The sequence below is a fragment of the Glandiceps talaboti genome, chromosome 18 (assembly GCF_964340395.1).
Source record: "Glandiceps talaboti chromosome 18, keGlaTala1.1, whole genome shotgun sequence".
Classification (NCBI taxonomy): domain Eukaryota; kingdom Metazoa; phylum Hemichordata; class Enteropneusta; family Spengelidae; genus Glandiceps; species Glandiceps talaboti.
This window is the reverse complement of record NC_135566.1, coordinates 466,359-477,589: the sequence shown is the minus strand read 5'-3', so window position 1 is coordinate 477,589 and position 11,231 is coordinate 466,359. Positions and strand designations below refer to the sequence as shown.

Below are 11,231 nucleotides of genomic sequence, written 5' to 3'. Positions count from 1 at the left end.
GAGAGAGAGAGAGAGAGAGAGAGAGAGAGAGAGAGAGAGAGAGAGAGAGAGAGAGAGAGAGAGAGAGAGAGAGAGAGAGAGAGAGAGAGAGAGAGAGAGAGCGAGAGAGAAATGTCATGGCAAAATAAATGTGGTACCATGCTCTTGATATTGATGGAAAAAGTACATTTTCTATTTTGGGAGACATACAGACTCCTTCCTGTCATGTCAGGGAGTGAAATGAAAGTGAACTTGAATGCTACACTGTAAGTCACAGTCATCCCGATTTGACGTAAACTATTGATTTGTAAGAAATAAATAGACAGACACGTAATGTAATGAAAAGATGTGGACAAAAATCAAAACAACTTCGGTCAGTAGGGCTTACAGGTGATGTAGCGGGGTTCACGATGAAGTTAATTTAGTAGCTTGGAGCCTGCTTTGCAGATGGTTCTAAATACCTGTAACTGTGTACGTGTGTCTTGCCAGCTACATCGTAATAAAGTTGTCAGTCTTGTCAACTGATCAAAGTTGTCATTGTACGTAAATAATTTCAGAAGACAATGGGCGAATTCGAAGACAGGTGGAATGTTACTGAGATTAACATTCATTCAGATTGGAATCTACGAACGTTGGAAATTCGACGCTGTGATTGGCCGATGACTGGTTCAGACCGCAATCGCACAAAGTGTTCTCACATTCCCATAGCAACACTGCTGTGCCCATCGGGTAAAACATGTGCTGTGACGTATGAATTACCACTTCGCATTGTCACATCAAAACTGCATACAGTCGACAATTTCTGGTTGATGGTGAAGTTGCTACTCCTCTTTCCAGCGTATTCTCCGTTGAATGACAAGATTAGACGGGTCTTACAACAAAAGAGTCAACCGCTGCCGTTTACGGAGCGAAGTGTGGGCGAATCGATACTGCCTTAAGATAATCCAAAGACCGTAAAATCATGGTAAGTTTACCTTATGTGTCATTATTTGACAACTGACCCTAATGTCCATCAAAAGGGCAGTTCGTCCACGGATAGGTAAACATGTGGGGTACTCGACTTAGGAATTCTGAGAAAACACAAATTGAAAGAAATAGATAGTAATGGTACAGACATCACTAAGGATTTGTCAAATTTTAACGTCAAATATTGAATGATAATTGAAAAAATGAAGCAAACCAACCCAAAATATAATTTTAAAGGCCAATATTAGTACTAGGTTATGTAGTTAGTTTCGTAACTAAACATAAGGAGTAACAAGGGTGAAAGGAAGTTTTTTCAATAAAAGGTACAAGATAAGAAGACTGTTTTATTAACGTACCATACAAGAACGCAGTTTTGAATTTGTATGACAAAATTATGCTTCAAAAGACGAACAAATCTCGCCATGTAAGATGTCCAATGCTATTTAGAACTACGTTGCTGAAAACCAGCATCATAGGCTGTTTCTATTAATATAGGCTGTGTTTTTGACAATTTTTTTGACGGCATCCCCCCCCCCCCCGATATAGTTCCAGTGTAACCTACCACTGTCACTGATGGTACCGCATTGTACATGTCCCCCCCCCCCGATATAGTTTCAGTATAACCCACCACTGTCACTGATGGTACCACATTGTACATGCCCCCCCCCCGATGTTGTTCCAATGTAACCTACCACTGTCACTGATGGTACCACACTGTATATGCCCCCATCCCCGATGTAGTTCCAGTGTAACCTACAACTGTCACTGATGGTACCACACTGTATATGCCCCCATCCCCGATGTAGTTCCAGTGTAACCTACAACTGTCACTGATGGTACCACACTGTATATGCCCCCATCCCCGATGTAGACTGTATATGCCCCCATCCCCGATGTAGTTCCAGTGTAACCTACTACTGTCACTGATGGTACCACACTGTATATGCCCCCATCCCCGATGTAGTTCCAGTGTAACCTACAACTGTCACTGATGGTACCACACTGTATATGCCCCCATCCCCGATGTAGTTCCAGTGTAACCTACTACTGTCACTGATGGTACCACACTGTATATGCCCCCATCCCCGATGTAGTTCCAGTGTAACCTACAACTGTCACTGATGGTACCACACTGTATATGCCCCCATCCCCGATGTAGTTCCAGTGTAACCTACAACTGTCACTGATGGTACCACACTGTATATGCCCCCATCCCCGATGTAGACTGTATATGCCCCCATCCCCGATGTAGTTCCAGTGTAACCTACAACTGTCACTGATGGTACCACACTGTATATGCCCCCATCCCCGATGTACACTGTATATGCCCCCATCCCCGATGTAGTTCCAGTGTAACCTACAACTGTCACTGATGGTACCACACTGTATATGCCCCCATCCCCGATGTAGACTGTATATGCCCCCATCCCCGATGTAGTTCCAGTGTAACCTACTACTGTCATTGATGGTACCACATTGTACATGTCCCCCCCCCCCCGATGTAGTTTCAGTGTAACCTACCACTGTCACTGATGGTACCACATTGTACATGCCCCCATCCCCAATGCAGCTCCAGTGTAACCTACCACTGACGTCACTGATGGTACCACATTGTACATGTCCCCCCTCCCCCATGTAGTTTTAGTGTAACCTACCACTGTCACTGATGGTACCACATTGTACATGTCCCCCCTCCCCCATGTAGTTTTAGTGTAACCTACCACTGTCACTGATGGTACCGCATTCTACATGTCCCCCCCCCCCCTTACTAAAAGAGTCGTCACTATTTGACAATATAATCATCCCTCATATCCGCCGCCACCACCACCACCACCACCACCACCACCACCACCACCACCATGTCAAGTCATAATGACATGCCACTACATCCACGTAAATTAATTAGTTTGTACAGACATGGTTAAGGATATATTTTACTACATGTTTATCTAACACCCTTTTTTTCCTATAAATTATTTTTAAAGGTGACATATAAGTCTATTAGGTTGAGAGGTTATCCATTAATTGTTCAGAGAATGTTTACTTCATGTTACTGTGATAAATAAATGAATTACTTGTTGTGTAATAGCCACTTAATTACTAGTACTTATAACCATTTTTCTTCCCTCCATGTAGGGAATACAAATTTTCAAACGATTTTGGTCGGCGGTAAAGCGTACAGTGATGACTGGGCTACTCCTTCTCGGAGTGCCGGTCTGGGTTGCTGTAGGAATACCCATACCAGGATTCTCCAAGAAACCAGAAAATGGTCAGGCGACAACGAAAGACCAACAGGAGTGATCAAATGAATATTAACATTTGCAACAACGGTGCATACAACCATATCTGCCTCATACTAAAGTAGTATGGCAGTACAACGATATCTAATGACTGCTGTATTATTCATGGAGGAACATATACACTATACAAATATAACCATTGCAATAAACTATGGTTTCTTGTAATTCTGTGTATTAATATTGTAATTGGACTCCATCTATTCCAACAACATGACTCTATTTGATCAAACTTTAAGATTTATTGATGTATAAACAAGACACGTTATTGAACATTTCGTTAAATGTGTATTGTGTTATTAATTTGATATTTGATGAAAAGACTGCATCTAGACTATAGATAGACCCATGGGTACATGTGCCTCTCACCTTATGTTTGCATTCACATCATATCATATGGTAGACTGTTAGACACGTCATATCGTTTCGCCCTCATTGGCCAGGTCTGTTTGAGTGCTAGCTGATGGGGTGACACGACACTTTGTATCTTACAATACAATAATACAATACAATACAAAATAAATACCATATATCTTTATTATCTCAACTTGGGCAATTCTTTGTGCGACAGTACTTGGAGAATAAAGCCATATATGAAAGATATTTCAAACAAGGTCACAATATACATTACAATGGAAACAGTAAATACAGTTAAAAAATGAAGACAATCACAAATTAAAAACAGATACATTAAAACAATGGAACAATGAGTTACTAATCATTTCTGAAAGTGCCTGCGACGGGATTGTAAAACTTCAAGTTCCTGGTGAAGGGGTGCTGATTGTTGCTAAAAACGTGTTTTTCGTACAACTTGGCAAGGCTAGTCTGTTGTACACCAGTGATTTTACTACAAGTGTTAACAATTCTACTAAGCCTATTTTTGTGTTCTACATTCTTATTTCCAAACCAGCAAATTATGGAGAAAAAGAACTTAAAATTAATCTTACTGAATGATCTATAAAAGAGAATTAACATATTTTATTTTTTTATGTCAAGTTTTGAAGAAATTCAATTTCCTTCAGAAAAAATAAGCACTCTTGACTTTTACGTAACATCATATCAGTGTTAGTCTCCCATCTTTATCTACCAATGAACCCAAATATTTATAACCCTTCACTTTTATACCTTTCATGACTGTTGCCTTAGGTTGTGGTGCATCTCTCCTGAAATCTATTCACATGTATTTGGTCTCATCAATATTCAGTTCGAGAAAAGAAGTAAAATTCATACCAATTAACAACGTCATCAATTGCAATCCCATGATCGCTTTCGTGATCTTGGAGCAAACTAAGAGCAAACTTGGAGCGATTTCTTGGAACTTCACTTATACACGAACAAATACATGGATAAGTAATGAAAGGCTGTCCGCTAGTCGAGTTTTTCAACGTTTTATACATACACAGTCGTTATCCATACGTGACTAAACATGTGGTCACAAAATCCCTTGCAAGTTTTCCGATCATTCTTTTACAGAAATATCAACACAAACCATATGAACAAATAAAAATAGCCAATTTTCTGAAAGTACCAGTCTCAATTTATCATTATTAAACTGAAGTTGAAGGACAAAACTCCCCCAAACTATATGGTGCACTATCGACATTGTCAGAACCGATGTCAACATCCCCACTCCATCACATCATCCCCATTATCTGAACCACACTGTTCTCTCTTCATTCCCGGGACCCATTCATTCCTCACACCGAAACTATTCACTGATTCACAGCATGGTTGTCAGCAGTGATAAGACTGATATGTTCAGATACTACAGTACAATATCGCTAATGGTAGGGTGTGGCAGCAGTGAGATTTGATAGTGGTGGCAGCGATGGGATGCCAAGAATCACAAAGTAATGCAAAGTCAGACAATACAATGAGTCAAAGTAAAATGTGACCCTCCCTTATTTTCAACATGGCTCTCTCTCGAGAAATAATTTGTAAAAAGTAACCTCCCCCTTAATTCCCCGGCCCTACCCCATTGTGGCGATGGGCCATCCGGCGTAAACATCCCTAACTAACAAAAGCGAATGACCATCAAAAGAATAAGTTAGGTTGTTTCGATATAATGGTCATACAAGTAGTTCTAGCTCTGATTGGGATGAATATACTTATGGCAGAAGCGTAAAGCATTACCGGGCCACAGCATGTACCGGGCCATTGTTTTAGATATACCACTGTACTAGTAGTAATAATAATACGGATAGAAGTGACGTTGATGAGATAAACCGGCAGGTTGAAACGAACGTGACATTTCCAAAACCATGTGCCTCACTTGAATTGTACAGAATTGTATCAAATACGCGACTGCTACATTTAGGATTTAAAGAAGAGAGATCAATATTGGGATGTAAACATAATCTAATGATTATATCTAGTGAATTTCAGCAAGTAGAAACCTGATGACGTCACTATTAGTTTCTAGCCAAATGTATGCAAATACGTTTGACTTTTAGCATGGGACTTCTACATATTAGAGGCATAACGTATTACAATAACCTTGAATACAAATTGAAAATAAAGGCAACACATTTGTTATGTTGTCAGATACCGTTTTGTGAAAGCACAAAAAGTTATAATTAAGTTGGAAACACATAGTGTCTATGAATGAATAGTCAGATGTTTGGTACAAAATGACAGTTATGTGAAATTGAAGTATAAGATGTTATTCTTCAGAGGTATGTCTTTGTGAAGCTCCACATCTTTTCTGGAAGAATACAAGAATCAATAGGCCAATTACCATCACCACTAGAAGGCCGGGGCTCGAAACAAACCGGTTCCCATCATGATGAGCGCCCTCTAAAGTCTACCATAGCATCATGTCATTTCCGACTATTTTTGTATGTATTCGTATATACATAATAATACAAATGTACGTGCGTGCATGCATGCATGCATGCATGCATCCATATGCATAGAGTTATTCCGCATCTGACTATCTTTTGGTGAGAAATTGCTGTCTTTTTTTTGCATTGCCGGCGATTGACCTCCATATTAACATACCGTATGCAATGTCAAGGTCACATTACTATTGTTCCATATGCATTGTATTTAAATTTGTGTCTGGGCTGCTATCGCTGGAACGATGTGTGAGCCGGAGTTCCCCTGTCTGTATTTTCAAGGTGAGTACCTTTATAATACCTATGTATTACATGTAAGTAATATCAATACAGTTGTACTTTCATTGCCCAGATCGATGATATACAGTCTATAACTCATGACTAGTTGTACAATATCGCACTCTGTTCAGACAGACCCGTCTATATCACGAAAGCCCAGCTGTCAAGATATTATCGTGATTACATAAAGCCCCGTTTGGTTCGTACTCTGACAATTTTATCAACGTGGTTGCGTTTAGTTGTCAAACTGACAGGTTCGGATTATACGTCGCCTGAACATTTAGTTTGCATATATGGTAAGGTTCATTTCAATACAATAGCAGACCTCCATAGGAATTTATTCCAACACATAGGAATTGAATGTAAGACAAACAGACGATACACATTCATGATATACTGGACATATCTGTGTATGTGTATGTTGTTTAGGGAAACTACACGTATATATTTGTAACATCAGTGCTAGAGACGATTTCGCAATATTGCAAAGTGGGCTGTGAACGGTATCTTAAAGCCTGTCGTCATTCACCCTAAACAATGGTTGAAGACCTTAGTTGACACGTATTGTATGTATGTATGTATGTATGTATGTATGTATGTATGTATGTATGTATGTATGTATGTATGTATGTATGTATGTATGTATGTATGTATGTATGTATGTATGTGTATGTATGTATGTATGTATGTATGTATGTATGTATGTATGTATGTATGTATGTGTGTGTGTGTGTATGTATGTATGTATGTATGTATGTATGTATGTGTGTGTATGTATATATGCACGTATGTATGTACGTATGTATGTATGTATGTATGTATGTATGTATGTATGTATGTATGTATGTATGTATGTATGTATGTATGTACTTACGTACGCACGTATATGCGTGCGTGCGTGCGTGCGTGTGCATGGTATGGATTTGACTGGTCTACTGACAAAAAGACTGATCTTGTAATAACCTGGCTGATTGACGGAATGACAAACCCAACTCTAGTTTGATACTTACAAGATCATCTATGAAACAATTTTTTTAAATAGACATTGCCACTGTAGAGTTTTAGTATGTACACGTTTCGTTCAGGGGCATTATTGCGTGTTAAACTATCGAAGTCCACTTCTATAGTTGTGATAAGTGTTCAAGAACACCACCTAATTCCTATGAAACTTATTTTGAATTTATCAATAATGTAATGAGTGTTCTTTCTCAACAGGTCGACTTCCACATTCTGGCCATAATTTTCAAAAACACAAAGTATGAAAACGTGTTAATAAAGTAGTTATTACTGTAACAGTACTACTACAGCTGACAGTTGTGAAATTCGGACAATTTATCGTTATGTCGCAAATTAAATATTGCCGATCCATTGACAATGAGTTCGTTATTTTTACGAAACTCGAAACTCAAGTTGATAATGACAGTAATAACTGTGTTCCTGAGAAAGCAGACGACACTAATTCTAAAGATACTAGTATTAAATTTACACGGCTTCACGACGAAGTGAAGAACTCACAACAGGAGCAAGATTGTAGTAAAGAAAGACTTCCAATTTGCAAGTTAACAGCTGTTACTCTGTCTCTTGCATTCTTCAGTTTGGTAAGTTTAGTATTCTCAAATTTTGTGAGAGTGAGATGTGGTATTGTTTTGCAGTTTATTTGAACAGGCTTTCAAGAAACCACAGACATTTCTTCCTTGTTTGTGAAGAAACACTAACGGACAGAGAAACCACCAAATTAACCACCAAAGAAAACTAATACACACATACACGCGCGCATAGACGCACAATCGCACGCACACATATAACATAAGGTAAATTTCAATGTATATCAGAAATAGTTCAGTCGTCTAGAGGAGATCTTGTTTGAATCACAGTATAACATTAGGCGAAGTTGTACAAATGAAACGAAGTTGGAAGTCATAAAGCTATTACAGTAAAGGTTACCTCAAGATCATGCGTGTGCGAGCACACATACCTACATAGGGACATACACAGATGTATGCATATATGTGTTTGAGTATACTTTGTGTATTTTGTGTGTTTGCGATTACATGATAAATGTTTATTTATTTTTATTATGTAGGGTTTATTCTTAGCAATGATTGGTCCAAGCCTGGTTGATTTACAGCACAATGTTGGCGTGTCCTTCCAGTATATTACATTTGTATTTACAATCCGTAGTGTCGGCTATCTCTTTGGTGCTCTTATTGGAGGCATTCTTCAGGACAGACTGAATGCCTATCTTATCTTAGGATTTTCACTTGTCGGACCTGGTGTAACGGGATACATTATTCCCTGGACACAAAGTTTTACAACGCTCCTGATACTGATGTTAGTCTCTGGAATGTTTCTGGGATCCATCGACACAGGTACGTAACAACACATGTGATGTGATGTGATGTGATGTGATGTGATGTGATGTGATGTGATGTGATGCGATGCGATGCGATGTATGCGATACATGATACGATATATGATATATGGTATATGATATGATACGATACGATATGATATGATATGATAATATGTTATGGTATGAGTATGTGATCTGATTATGATATATGATTTGATTTGATGTATGATATGATATGATATGATATGATATGATATGATATGATATGATATCAGTATTTTGTGTTTTAGCATATGTTCATGGTGTATTGATATATACAAAGATTGTTAGGCTGATCTATATTCTATGTATTTCATAATCCATCAGAATATTTCACTAGACCATCATAATATAATCACTATTCTCCTTCAGGTGGTAATACATTATGTGTAAAGCTGTGGGGACGAAAGTCAGCACCATTCCTTCAAATGATGTATTTCACCGGAGCCCTTGGTGGAACTGTGTCTCCATTGCTCATCGCAGCTTTCGTCGACAGTAGCGTGGTAGCTGGCGGCGAAACTTTGTTGCAGACAACGATCCCACCATCCTCATTATCAGCTCTACCAGATGACCTTAATACATCATTATCACAGTTCATTCCGGTCTATTCTTTCGACAATTCTGAAGTTTGGAATTCTACTAATACACTGCCAATTCATAGAACGAACTTCGTCAGTGAATTGCCGACACAATCTGCTGAAAATACAAATAACGTTTTATATAGAAGTATGATGGTGTTTGAAAGTAATAACTTAAACATAAAATATAATTTCTCGACCGGTACAACCGAATCACATGTTATCGTTCTGAATGGTACCAATGGTGATAATACGTTTTCGTCATTCCTTTGGATTCCACATTTTGTCGTATCTACGTTCAGTATTGTAGTGTCCTTTCCATTCTTTCTGTTATTTCTTAGAACACATGCTGAAAAGTACAAACAGGGTAAAGAAACTCTGACAGTTGTATCCCAAATACAACACAACTCTTCTTGGAAGATTTCATTTGCTGAAAAAGTGCAATTGTTAAGCTTACTAGGTGTTTTCCTCTTCCTATGTGTGGGTCATGAGGTTGTTATCGGTGGTTTTATTTACACGTTTGCACTGTCATCTCAGCTCAACTTTACACCACAACTTGCCAGCTATTTAAACTCTGCTTTTTGGGGAAGCTTTGCACTTTCACGAGCCTCTGCCGTTTATATTGCAACAAAGATATCTCCAACTACGATTCTAGGTGTCGATCTCGCCGGTTGTCTGATTGCATCTACACTATTACTGGCATTAGGAAACAACCATAGAAATGTTTTATGGATTTCAATCATTGTTCTTGGTATTGCCGTTGCTCCCATATTTCCAGCAAGTGTAAGTTGGATTGAAAGACGAATTACAATGACTGGTAAAACCACTGCATCATTTATTGTTGCTGCATCGGGATCTGAAATAGTTTTACCATGGATTTTAGGGATTCTGTTCCAGAAATTTACATTATCAGTAATGGTATACGTCATTTTCAGTCTGTCAGTTGCCGCCATTATCGTTTTTATTATTATGCAAGTCAGGGCAAAGAAATTTACATATATACAAGTCCCAGTTTATAATGGTGTTGTCGTGTAATGGATGATATTTACTTATATCAATATAATTATAATCCAATTTTCGTTTATCAACTTTATTTTTATTTACATGTGTAAAGATTTAGTCTGTAATGGGACATGAGCTAACTTCAGACACTAATTTTTCTAAATTTTAAATACTTACAAAAAACTTGTAATGAGTATTCATGTTGATTTTAGCACTGAAAATATAGCATATAATATGAATATAGCACCAACAGATTTGAAAATTGTTCATTTATTCTGTGACCCTGATGTGAATGGCACTCTTTATGGGAACCGAAAGGGTACCTTATCAAATACTTGATTTGTTTGACTGGTATGCTACAGATGTCATGGTTACAAGTGATATTCAGACATATTTCAGTAACTACAATAGAATTAGGCATTCTTCATTTGAATGATAATAAGCTGACGTTAGCATTCCAAAGACAAAGTCACCAGTGTGTCCGATTTAAGACAAAGTCACCATTGTGCCCAATTTAAGACAAAGTCCCCAGTGTGCCCAATTTAACACAAAGTCACCATTGTGCCCGATTTAAGACAAAGTCACCATTGTGCCCAATTTAAGACAAAGTTACCAGTGTGCCCGATTTAAGACAAAGTCACCATTGTGCCCAATTTAAGACAAAGTTACCAGTGTGCCCAATTTAAGACAAAGTCACCATTGTGCCCAATTTAACACAAAGTCACCATTGTGCCCAATTTAAGACAAAGTCACCATTGTGTCCAATTTAAGACAAAGTCATCATTGTGTCCAATTTAAGACAAAGTCACCAGTGTGTCCAATTTAAGACAAAGTCACCAGTGTGCCCAATTTACGACAAAGTCACCATTGTCCGATTTAAGACAAAGTCACCATTGTGTCC

At 38.2% G+C, this 11,231-nt stretch overlaps 1 protein-coding gene across 1 annotated transcript; it reads left to right on the top strand.

The window, feature by feature from the left end:
• The first annotated feature begins 7,698 nt into the window (after nucleotides 1–7,698).
• LOC144449207 (sodium-dependent glucose transporter 1A-like) lies at nucleotides 7,699–10,473 on the top strand. The gene is made up of 3 exons (XM_078139714.1): nucleotides 7,699–7,956; nucleotides 8,442–8,727; nucleotides 9,123–10,473. The coding sequence occupies exons 1-3, from the start codon at nucleotides 7,699–7,701 to the stop codon at nucleotides 10,361–10,363; spliced, it is 1,785 nt and encodes a 594-aa protein (XP_077995840.1). The 3' UTR covers nucleotides 10,364–10,473.
• The last annotated feature ends 758 nt before the right edge of the window (nucleotides 10,474–11,231 follow it).

Bases quoted from the DNA above. Each gene is read 5' to 3' on its own strand.
- LOC144449207 (XM_078139714.1), top strand. From the start codon at position 7,699: ATGTCGCAAATTAAATATTGCCGATCCATTGACAATGAGTTCGTTATT. The intron at 7,957-8,441 runs GTAAGTTTAGTA...TTTATTATGTAG, and splicing joins CTCTTGCATTCTTCAGTTTG to GGTTTATTCTTAGCAATGAT. The intron at 8,728-9,122 runs GTACGTAACAAC...ATTCTCCTTCAG, and splicing joins TCTGGGATCCATCGACACAG to GTGGTAATACATTATGTGTA.